At 38.5% G+C, this 23,225-nt stretch overlaps 1 protein-coding gene and 1 long non-coding RNA gene across 3 annotated transcripts in view; one reads left to right on the forward strand and one right to left on the reverse strand.

Annotated features, from left to right (window-relative positions):
• LOC307190316 (interferon-induced very large GTPase 1-like) overlaps positions 1-20,088 on the forward strand; it is a 31,550-nt gene extending 11,462 nt beyond the window's left edge. For both annotated transcript variants that reach the window (XM_079929451.1, XM_079929452.1), the window contains one exon: positions 11,588-20,088. In XM_079929451.1, coding sequence (XP_079785577.1) covers positions 11,590-18,888 — 7,299 coding nt within the window. In that variant the 5' untranslated portion in view covers positions 11,588-11,589 and the 3' untranslated portion in view covers positions 18,889-20,088. The remainder of the gene's footprint in view (positions 1-11,587) is intronic.
• The window catches only part of LOC307190318, a 55,623-nt gene extending 35,050 nt beyond the window's left edge, over positions 1-20,573 (reverse strand). Inside the window, exon 1 of the long non-coding RNA XR_013829458.1 lies at positions 20,082-20,573. This is a non-coding gene — a long non-coding RNA (uncharacterized lncRNA). The remainder of the gene's footprint in view (positions 1-20,081) is intronic.
• Between the last annotated feature and the right edge of the window lie 2,652 nt (positions 20,574-23,225).

The raw sequence follows: 23,225 nt of genomic DNA on the forward strand, positions 1-23,225 counted from the left end.
AATTTGTTTTGTGGAAAACTGAACATTTTGAATGTTATAATAAGGTAACACTTGAAATCATAATCTTTCTCGTGCTCAGGGTTTGTTCCTGTGGGTTTTGGTTATATGTTTAGTACTTTTCTACCTTTTTCTCTAAAGATATTTGTGGTTTGTGCTCTCTGAAATGTGTTCTTTAGCTTATCATGAGCTTATGTGTTGACTGAGATTTTTTTGCCTAAAGACCAAACAAAAACCAAACAAACAAACAAAACAAAAAACACCTCGCTTTGCATACTGGCTCAGTGTTTAGCATTCCTCCAATGCTTAACCTGGCCCTTTACAACTCTGCCTTAGCCTTCACTTTCTGCTTCTGAACCTAAGGATCATTTAGAGGTATAAATCCTACACACAGGGAACTTTTTACTGTTCCACTTCCACACAAAATCTCTCTCACCAGTCTTTCCTACCAAGTTTCAGCATGTCTATTATTTGTCTCAACCTTAACATCTTCCCCCAGACAGTAGGGGTTGTCCATTTACCTTTCTTGTTTGCAAGGAATGCCCTGCACTTGGCTGCTTTTGTGCCCTGAAGAAGCTCTGTGCTACACAAAACTGCCTTTCGTCAGTCCTTCAGATAGTCCCCAGAGGGCTCCAAATAGACAAACACAATTCTCTGAGATCAAGGTCTGCTCTTCTCCCTTTGAAATCAGGGACAAGGGTCTCACAATGGGAACATGGGCTGATATCTTCAAGATTCCCTCAAGCAGGGGAGGAAGGTGGCCCAAAGGCAAGTAAAAATGCCACAACACTCCCCTACCATTTTTAAGTTGCCTTTTTCTTGATCAGCAGATACTTGGTTACTATAGACCTTTGATTATTTTCCAGATTTCCAACAAAGTTGATTCTGACGTTTTTTCTCTTGCGTGTTTATTGTTTCAGTAGAAGGATGTGCCCTTGGAGCTACTTATCCTTTCATATTTGTGGATGTGCTCCTATATAATTTATTTTTCATAATGGCTGTGCTTAATAACTGCCTTACAAAATTCCTGAACATTTGACATTTGGTTCTCATTAGTCAGTATAGGCTGGTTCCATCATACCATGAAATATGGTCACTGAGGGCATAACAGAGGTTTACAGAGGTCTCTGAGAAAGCACTGAGAGCATGTCTATAAGAAAGGTCTCCCAACCCAGCCAAGAACTGAAGGCCTATGATTGAGATTTTATTCCTCCCTAAAAACGCTCTTGGATTCTTTTCTAACCCTTTTATCAACTATTCTTCTCCCCTACACCTAACCCATTTCTGATCTCAATGAGAGCTTCTCACAAAAGATAGACCCTTAGCCACTCTAACTCTCAGTAATCAGAGCTCCAGAAGATTTTAGGCACCTTTCAGCAGGCAAAGTAATAAAAGACTGCAGTATCACCATATGATAAATGTCAAATAATATTCTAAGTCAAGCCTTTGTAGAAGAATATGCGTGAACCAAAATTTCTCAGGCTCTATTATAATTTTAGACATCATAATTATAGTTATAATTAGGGTCACAGTATGTAAAAACAGCACTGGCCAGGCAGAAATGTTTATTTCTAGGAAGTTAAAGCAACTTAGATAAAATTAAAATTCTGTTGCAAGAATGAAGTTGAGACAGGATCTATAAGACATGGCAACATTTCTTTATGTGGAAAAGTTTTCCATCATTGCCAAGGCACTGCTGACTTAAAAAGAAAAAAAAAAACTATTGTTTCTGGGAAATGAGAGAGGGAGAGAGAAATAAAACTGAAAGCCTTTCCACAGCAGTTGGTAGAAGTGAAGGAAGGGTTGACCCTGACAGCTGGGTGATGAATAGGGCTCATATGTGTGATGCCCCACCCAGGGGCACTCACGCTCAGACCCATACAGGACAACCCACCTTATAATCAGTAGTCCTCTTTTTATGATAATTTTTAAACTTGAGTCATTATTAAACACATAATTCAAGATCCTTGAGTCTTTGCAAGATAACAAATGTTAACACACAGTAAAAAGTTTTTCTTTTTTTTCTTTTTTTTTTTTTACTTCCTTATCTTATTTTTAAATCAGACCCTGTGCTACACAGGAAGCCAAAGCCTAAACTAAAAGCAGTCAGCCTTACCTCTAAGAGACTCAGGAAAAGAACCCATTCTATATGCACATATCTCTGGAACAACTTGAAAACAGGAGCTTGGCTTAAAGAGACAAGTTGGTAAGAAAGAAGGGAAATGGAAGAGAAAGGGGTATAAGAATTGACACAGAGACTGAAAAAGAAACAGCGATGAAAAAAGTCAAAAGGAGCAGAGACTAAAAACAGAGACACAAGGATAGACTATAAGACTTCTTAAGATCAAAACATGAATTTGACATGGTGGTTGATGCATAATAGCTACAAGTGTGGGAAGAAGGGGAGTACACAATCTAAACAGGTAATTTAAGAAACAGTTGGAGGGCTTCCCTGGTGGCACAGTGGTTAAGAATCCGCCTGCCAATGCAGGGGACACAGGTTTGAGCCCTGGTCTGGGAAGATCCCACATGCCGCAGAGCAACTAAGCCCGTGCGCCACAACTACTGAGCCTGCACTCTAGAGCCCGGGAGCCACAACTACTGAGCCCACGTGCCACAACTACTGAAGCCTGCGTGCCTAGAGCCTGTGCTCCGCAATGAGAGAAGCCTCCGCAATGAGAGAAGCCACCGCAATGAGAAGCCTGCACACTGCAACAAAGAGTAGCCCTCGCTTGCCACAACTAGAGAAAGCCCGTGTGCAGCAACAAAGACCCAATGAAGACAAAAATAAATTTAAAAAAAAAAGCTTTAAAAAAAAAACTGTTGGAAAATCTATATAATATATATATAAGTACAAGGTGCTATTGATAGCTCAGAAAAGAGAGCTATGTACTCAACCTAAAGACTAATGAAAGGCTTCACAAATAAGGAAAAACTTGAATTAGGGCAGAAGGAATATAGAACCCCTGGCAGAAATGGTGGGGAGGAAAGGCTCATCCAGGGTAATATTTAGAGTCAAGAATGCCATGAGAATGAAGGAAGATGGCAGAGTGTGGTTTTTAAGGGAGAGAGTGAGGTAAGTATTAGGAAAAGGAAAAGGAGTGGTTGTGAAAGGTATGGCAGAGTATGATTCTTGTTAAAGTATAAAGGCCTTGAATGATAAGCCATTTTAATTTTATCACGAGACAATGTAGAATTTTCAGTTTTCTAAACAAAACAATACATGATTTAAATTTGGATGTCAAAAGGATGACTCTGGATGCAATGTGGAAAAGGAATTACAAGAGAGGAAAAAAATTATTGAATATACCAGAGCAAAGATGAAGGCCCAGTGGCAGTGTGTATATGGAATAGGTAATAGACTCATGAGCAAATTGATACAGGTGATATATAGGATAATCTATGCCCAATATATAGTAGATGCCCAAAAATGAAAAGTTATAGATGGAAAACTATGAAATAAGGTGTCCAGAAAACAAATGTGCCCATACCACTCTCCCCTCATTATCATTGGGGGATATATGTGGTCTAAAGCTGAATCCAGACAGGAGCCAAAACTGGAAATGAGTCTGTAATTAGTATGAGACATATTCCTACCCACAGAAGTTAATCCAACACCACCAAACACCAACACCAAGTACAAAGTGAAAGAACTGGATCACAGATAGAAAGTGGGCACCCAAAACCAAACACAACTCTAAGAGAAACTAGAAAAGTTAGAAACAAATGAGGAATGCCTCAAAAGATTCCCATGATTAGCATCAGAACTATCTACATTTCGTGACACCTTATGCATTCTCTAGAGAATCAAGAAGTAAAGTCATCTAATGAGGATTAGGGCTCCAATTAAAGCTCTGTTTCTCCCTCCTCCTAGACTACTCTCATCATTTCCTTCCTCCTAGACTGATGCAGAACCCTCTCTGACCATGTCTTATTCATGCCTATAACCCCATTTTTGAGCAGAACACCTGGCACATAGTCTATGATATGTAGTACATGGGTTTGAACTGGATGGAAAAATTTGAGAATATGATGTCTGACTGTAGTGAGCTAAAGAGAGATAGAAGTCAAAGGTGATGATTTGGAACCTGAGACACTGGAAAAATTAAAATAGGATGAGTTGTGATGGGAAAACAAAAGGAGGGAGAGGTTTGGAAATCAGGTGATGAGTGCAATTGGGACATCCTGTTTTGATCCAACTTCATGGGGAGTTCTGGCTGGTGAAGACCACATCTCTGTCTTAGGCTGATCCCTAGATTGGCTCTCCAAATGCATGTCTTCATGCCCTCACCCAGGTATTCAACTTTCTTCTCCTCTCCCCTCAACTATCCACCAACAATCCCCAAACACGTGGCTGTCCCCTGCCCAGCCTAAAGGCTTTCTACAACTCATCAGCGACACAATGAAAACATGTTGTGAGCAGTGTTCTACATGGGGACATTAGGTTGGGTTGCTAATCATATTGTTCGAGTTCTCTTTGTATTTACTTATTTTTTCTTGGTTTGTTTTATCAGGTACCAAAAACCATACTAAATACTAAACCTTTGCCAAAGTAGTTGTGGATTATCAATTTCACCAAGTAATTCTGTAAACTTTGTTTTATTTTTATCGAACTTATTTTTTAGAGCGCTTTTAGGTTTACACATAAATAAGCAGAAGTTACAGAGATTTCCCATATACCTCTTGCCCCCGCACGTGTCATCTCCTGCATTATCAACATCCCCCAACAAAGTGGCACATCCGTTACAGTGATGAACCCACATTGAAAAATCAATTATCACTCAGAGTATGAAGTTTACATAGGTCTTGCACATTCTATGGGTTTTGAAAAACGTCTAATGAAGTGTAATGAACCCTTAAATATACAGAATAGGTTCACTGCCCTAAAAATCCTCTGTGCTCCTCCTACTCATTCTTTCCTTGTAACCACTCATCTTTCTGCTGACACCATAGTTTTGTCTTTTCCATAATGTCATACAGTTGGAATCATAAAGTATGTAGGTAGGCATTTTAGTTTCACTTTTTACGCTTAGAAATATACTTTTAAGTTTCCTCCATGTCTTCTCATTTTTCATTTAATTTCACTTCATTCTTTTCATTTTTTTTTGAACTGAATAATATTCCATTGTCTAGATGTACCACAGTTTATTATCCATTGACCTATTGAAGGATATCTTGGTTACTTCCAAGTTTTTGAAATTATAAATAAAGCTGCTATGGACATCTGTGTGCCAGCTTTTGTGAGGTATAATTTAGGTAAATACCAAGGAGCATGATTGCTAATCATAAGGAAAAAGAATATTTGGTTTTGTAAGAACGAACCAAACTGACTTTCAAAGTAGCTATTCCGTTTGCACTCCCAGAAGCAATGAATATGAGCTTCTTTCATGCCAGACCCTTGTCAGCAACTGGAGTTGCCAGTGATCTGGATTTTGGCCATTCTAATAGGTACTTAGGCATATCTCATTTTATTGCACTTCATGGCTATTGTGTTTTATTACAAATTGAAGGTTTGTGGCAACCCTTCATCAAGCAAGTCTATTGGCACCATTTTTTTCTCTCCACAACCCCTGGCTTCCACGGATCTTTTTACGGTATCCAAAGTTTTGGCTTCCACTATTTCATATAGTTGGAATCATAAATTATGTAGCATTATCAGACTGATTTCTTTCACATAGCAATGTGATTTAAGGTTCTTCTATGTCTTTTCATGGCTTTATAGCTCAATTCTTTTTTTGCTAAATAATAATCCATTGTATGGATGTACCACAGTTTGTTAATCTATTAACCTACTGAAGGACCTCTTGTTTGCATCCAAGTTTGCAAATATGAATAAAGCTTCTATAGACATCATGGGGAGGTTTTGTGTAAACTTAAGTTTTCAACTCATTTGAGTAAATACCAAGTAGCTTTGTTGCTGGATCATACAGTAGGAGTACAGGGTTTTGTTTTTTTGTAAGAAACTGCCAACCAGTCTTCCAAAGTAACTGTAACATTTTGCATTCCTACCAGCAATGTATGAGGGTTCTTAACCATCCTAATTGGTGTGTAGTGGCATCTTGTTTTAATTTGCAGTTCTCTAATGACTAAGACGGTGAGCATTTTTTCATGTTTATTTGCCATTTGTATATGTTTTTGTTAAAATATCTGTTCAAAAATGTTGCACCATTTTTAATTGGCTTGCTTGTTTTCTTACTGTTGAATTTTAAGGATTCTTTGTACATTTGGGATACCAGCCTTTTATTAGATATATATTTTGCAAAGACTTGCTCCCAGGCTTTGGCTTATCTTTCCTTTTTTTTATTAAACAGCATCTTTCATACAACAGAAGTTTTAAAATTAATGAAGTCCACTTATCAACTTATTCTTTCATGGATCATGCTTTTGATTTTGTATCTAAAGTGTCATCGTCAATCCCAAGGTCACCTACATTTTCTCCTATGTTATCTTCTAGGAGTTTCATAGTTTTGCGTTTTAGATTTAGGTAATACGATCCATTTTGAGTTAATTTTGCGAGGAGTGCAAGGTCTGTACCTAGATTCATTTTTTTGCATGTAGATGTCCAGTTATTCCAGCACCCTTTGTTAAGACTATCCTTTCTTCCATTGGATTACCTTGACTCCTTTCTCAAGATCAGTTGACTACATTTGTGTGGGTCTATTCCTGGATCTTCTAGCCCATTCATCAATTCTATTTGTCTCCTTTTGCCAGTACCATACTGTCTTTTATTTTTTTTTAATCTTTATTGGAGTATAATAGCTTTACAATGGTGTGTTAGCTTCTGCTTTATAACGAAGTGAATCAGCTATACATGTGCATATATCCCCATATCTCCTCCCGCTTGCGTCTCCCTCCCACCCTCCCTATCCCACCCCTCTAGGTGGTCACAAAGCACCTTCATAGCTTCACAGTAAGTCTTGAAATCTGGGAGTGTCAGTATACTGACTTTGTTCTTCCCCCAATATTTTGTTGGCTATTCTGGGTCTTTTGCTTTCCTTGTAAACTTCAGAATCAAGTTGTTGATATCCACACAATAACTTGCTGGGTTTTGCCTGGGATTGCATTGTCTCTATAGATTAAGTTGGGAAGAATTGGTCTTAATATTAAACACAAAATATCTCTAAATTTATGCAGATATTCTTTGATTTCTTTCATCAGGGTTTTGTGGTTTTCCTTATATAGATCTTGAACATATTTTATTAGGTTTATACCTAAGTATTTCTTTTTTGAGGGTGCTAATTTAAATGATATTGTGTTTTTAATCTCAAATTCCAATTGTTTATTGCTAGCATATAAAAAAACAATAATTTTTGTAAGTTAACCCTTGCATCCTGCAACCTTGCTATATTCACTTACCAGTTCCAGGAGATTCTTCTGTTGTTGATTCTTTGGCATTTTTTACATAGACGATCATGTCATCTACAAACAAATACAGTGCTATTTATTTTTTCCCAATCTGTATATTTTTATTTCCTTTTCTTATTAGCTAACTCTTCCAACAGGATGTGTGATAGGAGTGATGAAACGGGATTCCTTTACCAATTCCATTTTAAGAGGAAAGCTTCTAGGTTCTTACCATTAAGTGTGATGTTAACAGTAGGGTTTTTGTTAGTGTCTTTTTATCAATTTCAAGAAGTTCCCCTCTATTCCTAGTTTGCTGAAAGTTTTTATAATGAATGGGTGTTGGATTTTGTCAAATAGTTTTTCTCCATATATTGATATGATCATGTGATATTTCTTCTTAGTCTGTTGTGGTGTATTCCATTAATTGATTCTGAATGTTGAATCAGTTTTGCATACCTGAGATAAATTCCACTTGGTTGTGGTGGATTATTCTTTTACACATTATTAGATTTAATTTGTTACTTTTTTTTCATGAGGGATATAGGTTTATAGTTCTCTTTCTTGTAATGTCCTTGACTGATTTTGGTAGCAGGGTGACGTTGACCTCATGAATTAAATTAGGAAGTATTCCCTCTGCTTCTGTCCTCTGAAAGAGATTGTACATATTTGGTACAATTTCTTCCTTAAATGTTTGGTAGAATGCACCAGTGAATCCCACTGGGACTGATGCTTTCTGTTTTGGATGGGTTGTTAATTATTGGTTCAATTTTTTTTAATACACACGGGCCTATTCAGATTACCTATTTCCTTTCACGTAAGCTATGATAGCTTGTTGTCTTCCAAGGAACTAGTGCATTTCATCTAGGTTATCAAATTTGAGAGCAAACAGTTGTTCATAGTACTCTTTTCTTCATCCTCTTAATGTCTGTAGGATTCATATTCATAACCCCTATTTTATTTCCAGTATTAGTAATTTGTGCCTTCCCTCTTTCTTTTCATAGTCTGAATTATCACTTTTGTTGGTATTTTCATAGAACCACATTATGGTTTTATTGATTTTCTCTACTGATTTCCTGTTTTCGATTTTATTGGTTTCTGCTTTAGTTTTCATTATTTCTTTTCTCTTGCTTATTTAAATTTAATTTCCTCTTCATTTCCTAAGGTGGAAACTTAGATTACTGATTTCAGATAATTTTTTCTTACATATGCATTCAATGTAAATTTCCCTCAAGCACTGCTTTCAGTGTAGCCCACAAATTTTGATAAGCTCTATGATCACGTGTTTTTGTTACTCCATTTTTTCTCTGTTAGTTGGACAGTTACTCTTCTGTTTGACATTATATTAGAAATTGCAACATATATTCTACTTAACAAATGGCACCAAAATCAATAGAATCTCTGACCCTCCTCTCAAATACCGCAAGGACCTGTTGGTGATATTTTCCTTCTCCTGAAAAAACATGCTTTAGTAGTTCATTCAATGTGCATTTCCAAGTAGCAGACTCTGTCAACGTGTTCTTTTCAATCATGTTTTTCTTCCACCGTAACTCTTTAAGGATATCTAACTCTGTATAGAATCCGAGTTTGTCAGCTATTTTCTTTCAATATTTAAAATTCCATTCCACTGGCTTCTGGCTTCCATCAATGCTGCTGAGAAGTCAGCCCTCTCTCTAATTATTAGTTGTTTGAGGATAAAATCTGTTTTTCTCTAAATGCTTTGTTTTTGCTGTTTTGTTTTATTTTCTGCAGTTCCACTATGATATGTCTGATTGTGAATTTATTTGCCCTCCTTGGGGTATGCCAAGGTCTTAAATGTTGGCTTTAATTTGTAGTGGAAATATTTCAGTTGCTTAAAATTTATTTACCTCTTCCATCAGATATTACTTCACTATCCAGTAAATTCCTTGAGGCTCCAAAGAATCTGTCTTAAAAATTTATCTAGATATTTTAGATATCTTCAGTTGAAAAAGTTGTTCTGAGTTTCTGAGTCTGCCATAAATCTAAGTGACATTGGGGAAGATGGAAAGCACAAAATAAGAATGAGTGTAGATGAGATGACAATTATAGAAATCCAATAAAGACAAGGTGAAGGCAAAATCTTTTGGAGAGCTGGTAGGGGATTAAAAAGAATTGAGATTGAAGAGAGATTTAAATGGATGAATTGAAAGGACATGGTGAACTGCATTCATGTCAGCAGGAAGAAGGATGAGTAGGACACCCATTGACACAGAAGTACGATAGTGACATTCAGTAGGACAGGAATTCCAAAAAGAGGGGAAACCTGAATAATGTGTGAAGTTGCGACATGTAAAATCTCATTTCATCTGCTGCCCAAAGATATGTCCAAAGGCATTGGGGAGAAAAACATAACACTGAGGAAACACTGAATACTAGAACATTTGGTCCTACATCCACACATTAAGATGGCATCAGTAGAAAAGAGATCTTCATAATGCATATACAGTTCATAATATAAAAGTTATTCATAATACAAAGATATTATTAACTAGTGTCAGATGAAGAGTAAGAAGTGAGCGACAAGTAGAAACCAGGTAAGAAGTGCATTTTATTTATTTACTGAGACATAATTAACATATAACATTGCATAAGTCTAAGGTATACACCATGCTGATTTGATACATTTATATATTGCAATATTACCAACATAGAGTTAGCTAACACCTCTATCACATCACAAGATCATTTCTTTATTGTGGTGGGAACAATTAAGATATAGTGTCTTGGTAAATTTGAAGTTTATAACACAGTGTGTTGCTTATAATCACTATCTGAACATTAGATGTCTAGGACTTATTTATCTACTGGTTGCACATTTGTACCCTTAAACAACATCTCCCTAATTCCTACACCTTCCAACCCCTTGTAACAAGCATCCTACTCTCTGGTTTTTACTAGTTTGGCTTTTTAGATTCTACACATAAGTGATATTATACAGGATTTGTCTTTCTCTGTCTGACTTATCTCACTTAGCATAATACGCTCAAGGTCCATCTGTGTTGTCACACACACATGGCAGGATTTTCTTCTTTCTCATGACTGAATAATATAAATATTCCCTTGTGTGTGTGTGTAGTAAATCTTTATCTGTTTAGCCATGGACTGACACTTAGGCTGTTTCCATATCTTGGCTATTGCGAATAATGCTGCAATAAACATGGAAGTGCATATATCTCTTCAATTCTCTGTCTTCACTTCCTTTGGATATATATCCAGAAGTGGATGCTGGACAATATTGTGGTCCTATTTTTAATTTTTGAGGAACCTCCACAATCTTTTCTACAGTGGCTGAACCAACTTATATTCTCAGCAATAGTATACAAGTGTTCCCGTTTTCTCCACACCCTCTCCAGCATTTATTATTTGTAGACTATTTGATGATGGCCATTATGACTGGTGTGAGGTGATACCTCATTGTGGCTTTGATTTGCAGTTCTCTAACAATTAGCAATGTTGAGCATCTTTTCACATGCTTGTTGGCCATCTCTTCAGGGAAATGTCTTTTTAGGTCTTCTGCCCATTTTTTGCTAATCCCATTCTTTTAATGTAGCTGTCCAGTTTTCCCAGCACCACTTATTGAAGAAACTGTCTTTTCTCCATTGTGTTCTTACCTCTTTTGTTGTAGATTAACTGACCATAAGTGTGTAGATATACTTCTGGGCTCTCTATTCTGTTCCATTGATCTATGTGTCTGTTTTTAGGCCAGTACCATGCTGTTTTGCTTACTGTAGCTTTGTAGTATAGTCTGAATCAGGGAATGTGATACCTCCAGCTTTCTTTTTTCCTCAAGACTGCTTTGGCAATTTGGTCTTTTGTGGTTCCAAATAAATTTTAGGATTATTTGTTCTACTTTTGTGAAAAGTGTCATGGGTATTTTGATAGTGATTGTATTAAATCTATAGATTGCTTTGTGTAGTATGCACATTTTAACAACATTAATTCTTCTAATCCAGGAACAGAGGATATCTTTCCATTTCTTTGTATCATTTCCAAATTTCTTCATCAGTATTTATAGTTTTCAGAGTATAAGTCTTTCACCTTCTTGATTAAGTTTATTCCCAGATATTTTATTCTTTTTAATGTGATCATAAATGGGACTGCTTCCTCAATTTCTTTTTCTGATAGTTCATTATTAGTGTATAGAAAAGCATCAGATTTCTGCAAATTAAACACAGAGTTCTGTATATTAACATGCCAAAGGCTAAATGAGTGTCTTTTCGTCCCACAGCCATGGACACAGAAGAGTCTACCCCTAATGAGCTCCTGCTCAGAGACAAAAATGGGCAAGATCTCCAAGAGATGTTGAGAGAAGTAGGATTGGCAGTTGAGTACTGGTTGCCCAAGCTGCAGGAACACCTGGGTGTGACCTGTGCCCAAGCCTTACAACACCTAGAAGAAAAAGAACTCCAGAAGCTGCAATCCCAGGCACAACATCCCTGGGAGAAAAGGGCCCTGGAGAAGCTGCTTAACCTGTCATACTCAAATACTCTTTCAGAGTTACAGGAGTCTCAGGTGGAAACAATAAAGAAAAGGCAGAAGCAGGCAGAACAGGCACTGCAGGAGCTAAGAGAGATGCTGGCAGAAGGCAGGCAGCGACAGGAAGAGGCAGTGAGGAAAAAGGAAGCAGAGCTGATGCAGGCAATGGAGATCCCCAAAGAGTTCTGGCCACGTCCCGAAAAGTCCCTAAGAGACGTCACGGAAAACATGCTGGGACAACTCAAACTTATGGAGGGGACACTGTCTCACAGGAAGAACCTTCCAGATAGAGAGCTGGTGCGACATGCATCTGGAGGACTAGCCCTTCAGGGAGTTTACAAAACCAGTAATCAAAGGGGCCTGACAGAGAAGAAAGAGGAGCTACTCGGTGTCCCCAAGGAGTTCTCACTCTGTGGCCCTGCGCAGAGTACACGGATGGAAACAAAGGAATTTACATCTTCTCAACAAGAATCCATGTTCATCCAGGCTGTAGAGAAGCTGGGCTTCAGTGTAACTGCCTCGGCAAAGGGTGGAGGTTGGGGATTTAGCCTGGAAGCTGCTATGAATCAGAGCAAACATTCAGAATCCAAGGAAACCCAACAGTCACATTCTAAGCACTCTTACTTCTGCTCAACCAAGTTCAGCTACATCCCACTGGCCTCCTGCCACTTTCCCACTGACCAGCTCCAGCTCTCCAAGGCTGCTCTACGGGAATTGAAATGCATTGAAGACCTTTCAGGTCAGCCAGAAGACCCAGACAAACTTCCCTTGCTGAGGCGCAGGACTGAAGCCTTCTTCCACAGGTTTGGCTCTCATGCTAACCAGGGCCCTCTGCACCTGGGAGGAATCTACTGGTGGAAAGCCATTTCAGAGGGCTTCCAAAGTGAGCAGCTGGCAGAAGTGAAACAGCAAGCTGCAGAGGCCCTGGATATTTACATAAGGGGCAGCTACAGTGGCTTTGGAGTGAATGTTGCTGCAGGTGTGGATGTGTCAGACTCTCATTCAAAAACAGCCTCTCAGAGAACAACCTTCCAAAATCTCCAAACCAAAGTCCAATTATCTGTGGCCCAGACAGGTGGCCCACCAGAAGCAAATGGCCTTTCACAGTGGAAAGCTGGCCTCGTTGCCAATAATCAAACCTGGTGTGTCATTGACCGGGGAATTCAGCTGGTGCCCGTTTGGGACATCATCCTCACCAGCCACCGAAGCGATTTTAAGGATCCTTGTCAGGTAGCTAACTGCCTGAAAGACAGCTACACTGCTCTGACTGGTCTTACTGCCCAGATCCAGGAGGGAGAAGAATTACTGAGTGTTGAGAAGGAGGCTAGGCTTTTCCTAGAGGATGTGAAATCCTGGGAGGTATCTGATCCTGAAGAGCAGCTTAAAAAGCTGATAAATTTCATGCAAAGATTGAGTGAAAAAATAAAAAGTTATAACACTTGGACTAATATATGCCTCACAGATAGGAGTCTGCAGAATTTTCTGGTAGACACTGTCAACTTCTGCAAAAAGTATTCCATATATGAAACTAAATTTATTAAATCTCAGTTGCGCAGCCTTTTGGATCCTCACATCTACAAAGTGACAAACTTTCCTCAGGCTCATTCCATCATGCAGTGGCTATTTCAGTCAGAACCAGAGGAAGAGAATGTCAATATCACCCAATTTTCTGAATTAATTAAAATCTTTAAAAAAAACCAGAATGACCTTATGGAAGTAAAGGCCAAGTCTGAATCCACAGAATCAGTGGAGGAAGCTCAAAGCAAGGTGACTTATGAGGTCAGCTTGTCTCTTGGCTGCTTCTTGAGATACCTCCAAGAAACGGGGCAGCCAGACACACACATCTTGCTACTTTTGATTGCAGCTGGTGCAGGATATCATGTGGTAAACAATACATTTCAGTATCTCCTTGGGTGTGATGAGTTAGACTTCCTACTGGATAAAATGCAAACTGCCCTAGATAAATACCAAGAGCTCAAAAATATTTGCAACTACAAGGCTCAGGCATTCCTGGTGCTCACAGGTCTGACAGCTACACTTGGCATCAAAGTTGCTTCTCCAGAAGAGAAAACAGAACGCTTGGCATTAGTAAGACATCACATGGGACAATCTTTGTCTAAAGAAGTTGTACATGTCCTCACCAAACCTGGGGCAGATCATGATTGGGAAAACCTAGAAAAAGACTTGAGATTGCTCATTGATGAGGATTATGAGGCCACCGTCTCTTCATTGCAAATGGAGGATGTGAAAAAACAATTGCAAAGTCTTTTCCATGGAAAGAAACAGCCCCATGAACCACATGATAATGAAAGTAACAAATGGGAGGTCATAGAAAATAGAGCCTTCCTAGAAATACTCCAGCGTCTAGGCCTAGAACATTACTACCCAAAAATGATGAGTAGAGCTAACTTCCATATGATCTACAAGAATCCTGTGTACAACACCCAGCCCTGCTCTGAAAGAGAGCTTCCCTTCTATTTCCTACAGAAGCTACTGATGCTGGATTATGGGCTGAGATACCTGATCACTAAGGATGATGAATACACAGAGAAGCAAGTCTATCCAAGCACCTCAAATCAAGAAAAGGAGGCTTTTGATCCATATGAAGATCTATTTGAAGACAGTAATAGCACCACTAATCCTTCAGCAACCACTAATGCCAGGCCCTACATTCACCCTATGGATATACAGATGGCAATTCTTCACTGTGCAGATGATTTTGCCAGACAATACATTTTGGCCAAACTTTCCATTTGTCAGTTTGCCCTCCCCCTTCTCATACCTAATCCTTGCAATGCTCAAATTGAATTCTCTCTCTGGTCTCTCAGTCAAATTAGGAGGAGCTGGCAGCAAACAGGGAAATCAATAAAAGAGGAGAAGGACAATTACAAAAATCAGCAGATGTGTCGTGTCTCTACCCCCATTGTGTCTTTTATTAGAGTTGGAAACGGCTTCTCTGCCTCCAAATCTCAGATCATGAACTGTCTTCTCAGTAAAAGGAAACATGATGTCTTTTTTCACCGACATTGCAAAGGGAGCAGCAAAGACTGTCTCTTGATGGGAGGTGTGGTGGAAGTTGCCTGGTTCTGTCCTGGGGGTGAAGATCAGGACAGGTTTGACAACTGCCTGACCTTCATCAATCTTCATGGAGATGCAAAGGAACATGAGAAGCAACTTGCCTTTTTGCAGGAGGTCTCTTCTCTCATTGTGGTCCTCATGTCAACTTCTGATGACAATAAAGAAACCCGAAAAATTGTCCGTGACCTGTGTCAGAAATCAAAAACTTTAATCTGTTTGCTTGATGATAAAGAAAAAACCATGGCAAATAACTCTGGCCCAAGAGTGAGAATTGGGGTCAGGAACAGAAATGAGGCAGAATTAATAGAGGAGCTCACAACTACAATCAGACGTTTGTTAGAGCTTTCTGACACTGCACTCAGCTTGGAGAACTGTGCCCAAATTGCTCGCAAGCAAGGATTGCTTATTGATGAAGACCAGAGAGAATGCAAGGAAGCCAAAGAAAAGGCAGAGATTCTAATGGCCCTACTGGGAGAAATGGAAATACCTCAGATGAAGGAAAATTTACTACCCCTTCAGGGAAAACTGTGGCAACTTTGGTGTAAAAAGGACAAAGAACTCTATCATCTGAGAGAAAAAGGGAATCGAAGCATTGAACAACACAAGAGTGAGATTGAGACAGATAAACAAATGATACGACGTCAACAGTTGAGAAAAGCCTTTCCTCTCAATGATTTAATGCATTCTGTCCTTGAAATTCTCCAAAATCATTCAGAAACTCATACCAAACTCTACTTCTTGCAATGGCTGAGTGTGTTTTTAGACAATTTGACTGCAGGACACTTGGAAAAACTAAATGAGAAGAAAAAGGCATTGTGGTCACTGGTCCAAAAAGAAAAGCAAGAGGCACCAAAGAGCAACTCTCTGAAAGGCTTGCAGAATGAGATAGAAGTTATCTCCAGAGAGATTAGTGACTGCACCTTGGGAATTGAGCAACTTCTCAGAGAAGTTGGCCAGATCTATGAAGCTCTGGAAGAAGCTTCATCCATGAAAGATACCCTATTTCTCTCCCTTCCCCACATTGCTGCAGAGCTGATGCTATCTGGTTTTCCCATTGAGCTAATGGATGGGGATGCTTCTTATGTGCCCCTGAGGTGGGTGGCAGCTGTTTTTGACAAGGTCTCTGAGAAACTTGGAAACAAACGGCTCTTTGTTCTCTCTGTCCTTGGCCTGCAGAGCTCAGGGAAGTCCACCCTGCTGAATGCACTTTTTGGGCTGCAGTTCACTGTCAGTGCTGGGAGGTGTACCCGGGGGGCCTACATGCAGCTTCTGAAGGTGGAGGAGACATTTGCAAAGGAACTTGGCTTTGACTTTGTGCTTGTTGTGGACACAGAAGGACTTCGGGCCCCAGAACTCAGCAACAAGTCCCAGAATCGTGACAATGAGTTGGCAACCTTTGTCATCGGACTTGGAAACTTGACTCTGATCAATATTTTTGGGGAAAATCCATCAGAAATGCAAGATATTCTACAAATAGTTGTCCAAGCTTTTCTGAGGATGAAACAAGTAAAAATATCTCCTAGTTGCCTCTTTGTTCATCAGAATGTGGGAGAGATTACAGCTAAAGACCAAACTATGGAAGGACGAAGGCGGCTAGAGCAGAGACTGGATGAAATGGCAGCAACAGCAGCTGAAGAAGAGCAGTGCTCAGATGTAACCCGCTTTCGTGATGTCATTAAGTTTGATGTTAATACCCATGTCTACTACTTTGCTCACCTCTGGGATGGCAATCCCCCAATGGCCCCTCCCAATCTTCGTTATAGCCACAATGTCCAAGAACTGAAAAGCAGAATTCTTGTGACTGCCCAACAGGAATCTAGGGGAAGCATCATGAAGATATCAGATGTAAAATTCCGAGTTCAAGATTTGTGGAGAGCACTATTGAATGAAAACTTTATTTTCAGTTTCAGGAATACCCGAGAGGTCATGGCCATGAGCAAACTGGAAACCATGTATAACTACTGGACATGGGAGTTGAGGAGTCATGTGCTGAGCATACAGGACCAGCTGATCAACCAGATTCAGAATGAAAAAATCCAGATACTCGAAACACACACAATTGAGGCTCCAGTTACAGAGAAATATGAAGCCATCAAGCAAGAACTTGAAAAATATTTTAATGAAGACCCAGATAGTGAAGTGCTGGTACAGTGGAAAGGAAATTTTGAAAATAAGCTAATAATCCTTAAAGAGGCATTCATTTTAGACAGCCAAAGAAAAGCCAAAGAACTTCTTAGTTTTAAAAAGAATCAAGAAAAACTGCATAACAAAAAATCAGGTTATGAAAAGGAATTATTGGAAAAAAGCCGAGAGTTGGCTTTAACTGTAAAGGGCACCCAACTGAGTGAGGAAGAGCTACATGAGAAATTCAACACACTTTGGAAAAAATGGGTCTATGATTTGTCCTCAACTCACTCTCCAATCGCAGAGCCTAAAATTGAAGTGGATTCTGAAAACATCCTTTTGGATTATTTCAAAAAGGAGAAAGACAGGGCAAGCATACTGAATAAAAATTATGGAGAAAACTTTGAAATCAAATATGACAAACATATCAAAATGAACAAGAAATATTTGAACTTAGTTACAATGACATTAGAGGTCCAGGATAAAGAGTCCATAAATATGACTACTAACCGCATTGTTTCAAAAGTTAATGAAACTATTAACAACATTTGTAGGCAAAAGCATGATTACAATCCAGCTTATTTCTATGAAATCCTGAGAATAATAGATGAGGAGGTGAAATCTGCACCCACTAAGGAAAGATACACATTTACAAGAAAATATGAAATAGACTTATCCTTGTATTTATTCCAAAGAGCATCAATGAAGTTTCATCATATGCACAAGGAATTCAAGAGAGCAAATGATCCTGTAAACTATCTGGAAAGCAAGAAAGATGATTTCTTCATGAGTTTTAAGATCTCTTGTCAGGGAGCAACCTCAATTAAAACATTTGTTGATTTTCTGTGGCACAAACTCACCACTGCTGTCTCCAACACCATAAAGAAAAACATGGCCCGCAAAATTGCTGGGGACATGCAAGCCACCTGCCCGGCATTCAATGGAAACAGGGCTAACCTGGAGAAACACGTTCTCATCTCTCTGGCAGAAGAGGAAAATTTTGATAATTTTTGGCAGTACATTCATAATCCGGAATCATATTTTAAGAATTACATTGAAAACCACATTAAAAGATATTGTTCTGACAAAGGAAGTGAAAAAATGAAGACAGTTTTAAGAATAAGTTCAGATGAAATCAAGAATGCCATCCTCTCAGCTATTCAGGCATCCACAGCAGTAGCTAAAGATAAAAGCAGCACTGTGTCTGGGTGGTTGGATTTGTTCTGTGATCACCTGGGGAGTAACTTGATCTTTCCACGAAAAGACTTGATAAGCATTGAACACCAGGAGATAAAAGATATTGATTTTCTCAAAGAAGCCATGAGTACAGCTTTGGATCCTGGAATGAAGAGAGTAGAACAGAATGATTTGTATATGTTTGTAGAAGAAATCGTTCCTGAAATCCAGAAAATGCTCACTGAACATCTCTGTGGCTGCTGGAAACAGTGTCCCTGCTGTGGAGCAATTTGTACAAACACAATCCCTATGCATGATGGAGACCACAGTGTTCCCTTCCATCGTCCACAGGCTGTCAGTGGAGGAGGGTGGTACAAAACAGACCATTTTGTCATTGATTGCTGTACCAGTCTGGTAGCAAGTGATTGTGTTATGGTTTTCGGAGATGGCAGGGAAGTCCCATATAAGAACTATCGACAGGCAGGAGGGGAATATGCCAGGTGGAGTATCACCCCAGACACATCCACCCAGCCATACTGGAAATGGTTTGTCTGCCACTTCAGGTTAAAGCTACAAGAAAAATATCTCCAAAGATTTGTAGGTAAAGGTAAAATTCCTGATGCATGGGACAAAATTAAGAAACAGGATGTGCTTAATGACTTGAAAGAAAATTAATACTCAATGACCACAAAACAGCCCCAGTATCTGAACAAAGGAGGCACATTACCTGAGGAAGGCTAAAATATCACCCACTCATAAGGAAAACATCCCTTATATCAATTTTTTCAATTGAAACATCTAAAACTAAATCAGTTAACAGCAAGAGTTGAAGACTTGCTGAGAAAGAACTTCATTTTTCTTTGCCTCAATTCCTTTTGCTTTAAAAACAGATTACTAAAATATATGAGTACATGATAAAATCAAATAAAATCCATTTAAAATACCTACTTCATATTTTAAACTATTATTCTGAATGTTATTTTTTATTTTTAAATATATAATGTTATTTAAAGTCACAAGAAAGTCATTTTCATAGAGGGAAGTTAAAATCATTGCAGACTGCCACAAATTCTATAGAATAACTACACAGTTTAACCAATATACAGTTCTTGACTGGAATCTACAAATTCTTTTCAGTTCTAAGTGTATTTTTTTTACCCTCAGAAATTTGTGAGGAAGAGTTATTAATGCTTGAATGCAAAAACATTCATGGAAAATTCATGATTCCCAATTCCCAAATATAGTGCTTTTTAGGGATATCCTGTTACAGGAAATGAAAAAAAAAACAAAAAAAACCCAGAAACTTGACCAGGATACAGCCTGCATCAATTCTGGAAACATTATTCAAAAAATATGGAAAATAGAAGTTAAATAACTTTTTCTTATTTAACCATCATCCTCCTCTTCCCTGGTGCCTTGGCACTTGCCTGTGCATGTTTTTTAAAAAAGGAAAAGAAAAAATTCACAGGAGCTTAGGTATTCAAAGCCTAGAGCTATGTACAAGTCTGAAAAGGACTGGTTAATGGAACAAGATTTATGACAAGGTAAAAAGGGCCATTTTAATCAAGGCTGTGGACAAGGTCAAATTTGATTAAGCCATGATCATTTAATCATTAATGATTTAAAAAAAACTATTCCTTCAAGACTAAAATGTCAAAAAATATATAGTTTTGTGTGGTGATATTTCAAAAAGAGATGCTTTTTACGTATTAAAAGGTAAGAAAATGCTTATCTCCAAATCAGGCACCCTTGTGACTTTTCACAGTATTTGAGCCATAGGGTCATGATCAGAAATAAAAATGAAGAACATGCTGAAGCCAACCAAGGATCTGAGAGGGGAAGGAAATCTCCCTTCTGCAAACTTTTACCTTCTAAAGCAATGACTTTTGCTAGGTTCTCAAAGCTGATGATCTGAAGGAATCCTGATGCAAATAAAAATCCTTATGCCTGACATAAGGGCATCAATTTCAGGGTACACTGTCTACCCGTCCATAGCCAGTGAAAACAGACAGTACAAAGAGCAGTCAAAGGACTTGGATCTTCACAGCTGGGAGACAGGAGCGTTCACTCTGCTATCTTTGTGCCCCAAGGCTTCAAGCATACTCTCAGTTTCAGGTCAAATGACCATGTTTCCAGAAGAAATCCTGGAACAGAAAAATTATATGGAAAACAGATGTTCTTGGACAGTAGGGTTTCCCTTTTGTTCTCTAAAAAAATAGCCTCACTGAGAGTTGGAACTAGTAGGATAAAGTTGAAATAGTGATAAAAACAGAACCCATGCATAATATAGAACCTGTTTCTGACATAGCTGCATCCTTGATAACTGTGCAATGTTAACATTCGCTGAATGCTTTCATATTTGTTTAATGAATCCATTAAAACTTTTAACTAAAAAGTATTATATATCATATATTAACTTTGATTTTTCACGCCAAATTGTTGTGCATAAAAAAATTAATTTTTTGATAAATTCCTCAGGCATTTAAGTAGAGTGATTATTAAATGAAATTCAGAGGCTGTGTCAAGAACCCGAAATGGCTAGACATAAGTTGGGAATGAGAGAAGATGGCTATGTGTAAATGTGGTTTTCTATGATAGTAGTGGAGGGTAAAGTGCCATCAACATAGGGTAAGGATTAAAGGGTCAGTGGGTTGAGGTCACTGAGGGAGATCTTAGGAACAGTGGAGTAGGGTGAATGGAGTCAGTAGGGATGAGAATCATATGGTCATCAAAAATGGGAGATGACAGGCCCAGTGTAGGTCACAGATTAGAGATGGCCAGAGTTGTAAGGTCAATAGAGGTATAGTTCACATGGTCAGTGGAACAGGTCTCTCAGAGTCACTGTAAGTGGGGATCATGGAAACATAGGAATTGGGGGTCACCACATCAATAGACTTCGGGGATTTCCAGAGTAAGTTAAGCAAGAGAGAACAAGGCCTGCAGGGATGGGGCTAGGAGGGTGTTGGATTCTAAGACAAGTTCAAATAACATGAATAAGAGGTGAGTTGCTTAAATGAAGCTGGAAATTTGCACTAAAAAGATTTTCACTTAGGTCTCTCTCCCTCTCTCTCTCTCTCTCTCTCTCTCTGAGAGAGGATATAAATACGGGAAGGTCAATTGAATAAGGTGTGTTATGGACAAAATATTTCTGTCATCCATAAATTCATATGTTGAAGCCCTAATCCCCAGTGTGATTTTAGAGGGGGCCTTGGGAGATAATTAGGGTGAGATGAGTTCATGAGGGAAGGGTCCTCATGATGAGATTAATGTCCTTATAAGAAGAGACATCAGAGATATCTCTCTCCCTCCCCAGGAGCATGAATCAAGGAAAGATCATATGAGCACACTGCAATATGTGTAATAAAGCAAGCCAGGAAGAGAGCTCTCATCAGGAACCAAATCAGCCAGCATCTTGATCTTAGATGCTCTAGAACTGGAAGAAATAAATTTCCATTGTCTAAGACACCTGGTCTGTAGTGTTTTGTTACGGCAGCCCAAGCTGACTAAAATGAGGTGTGCCTAAAAATTGGCCCCCTTAAGGTTTGGGATGCTTTTCCCTTAGACTATGGAAAAAGACATATGAAACATAAAACTTTTAATTTTTCCCCTTCCTTCAAATTTGTAATTATCTTTAATCATTCTCTTTAATCAGTCTAACCCTTCAGTAAGGTCTAAAAAAGCCATTTAGCCCTTTCTAGTAGTGCTGTGACACATAAATAGACAAAACAGAGAAGGAAAATGTGAGCACTACCAATAATAGTATCATGATAATGACTGTACTGATATCTTTGCAATAGTAGTAACTGTGATATCTTGGGCAGGTAGTTTAACCTCTCTTTGTTCACGTGCCCTGTCTGTAAGAGTGCATTTCTCATTCTGCTACTGGGAAGTATAAATGAATTCCTATTTAAAAAACATTTAAGACAGAAGCAAACACAGAGTACTTTATAAGTGTAAGTTATTATTATGTTATACTACCACTCCTAAGTTCCTTATTCCTTTGCATTTGAGTAGCATTTTATTAGGAACACACTGATGGGTTAAGATAGTCTCATCTGAGGTTCATCGGCAGGAATATTCAACCAGGACCCCTTGGGAAATCACAATTGAGGATACAGTAAGTTCTCAATAAATGTGGTTATAACTTATGGCTCAAAATGAATCTCGATATATTGATGTCCCACAGTACTTTATCTGTAGTCATACCTCTTTCAAAAACTAATCCATCAGTCAAAGACGTAGACAAGTCATTGTCACAATTCTTTAACAGCATAGAAGATAATATGTCTTAGGTTATTCAAAAGGTCCAAGACCTGGATTCACACACAATTGATTTATTAGAAAAGCTATCCCAGTAAAAAAAGAATAAGGGTAAGCAAGAGGGGGAATGTAACTTAAGGTGAGGGAATAAGTTAGTAAGTATGCAAATTTTGAGAGGTAGAAAATGTCTTTCAATTCTAGTTAACAACCACAAACTCGAAAATTAGACTGTTTGGTTTTGAATAGGACTTCCACCATTTAGTAGCTGTGTGACCTTGAATGACTTTCTCAACCTGTCTCTGCTTCATTTTCATCCATAAAATGGTGCCACCTCATAGAAGTGTTAAGGATTTCTTGAGATATCCTTGGCACAGCATATATGGTTCCAATAATAGTAGGTGGCGGTAGTAGTAGTAGTAGTACTAGTAGCAGCAGCAGCAAAGCAACAAAAGTCATGTCAAAAGAAGAAATTACTATAGTTATTAAAATTATTATCATTTCCATTACAATGAAATGTGTTTATGCCTGTACCACATTCTCAGCTGTAAATTCCTGAAAAAGAGTTCACATCTTGTTCATCTCCATACGCTCAGCATGTAGAATGGTATTTACCCCAATGTAGGTGATGAATCATGGCTCTTAAGTACAATTGAGGACAAGCTTAGTAAATACTGGAGTTGGAAGTGGAGACAGTTCGAAGGAAAAGAGAGAAATCAAAGATGATGCTGCTATTTCAAACAGGGAAAATGCAG

The sequence above is a fragment of the Stenella coeruleoalba genome (assembly GCF_951394435.1).
Source record: "Stenella coeruleoalba genome assembly, chromosome: 8".
Lineage (NCBI taxonomy): Eukaryota > Metazoa > Chordata > Mammalia > Artiodactyla > Delphinidae > Stenella > Stenella coeruleoalba.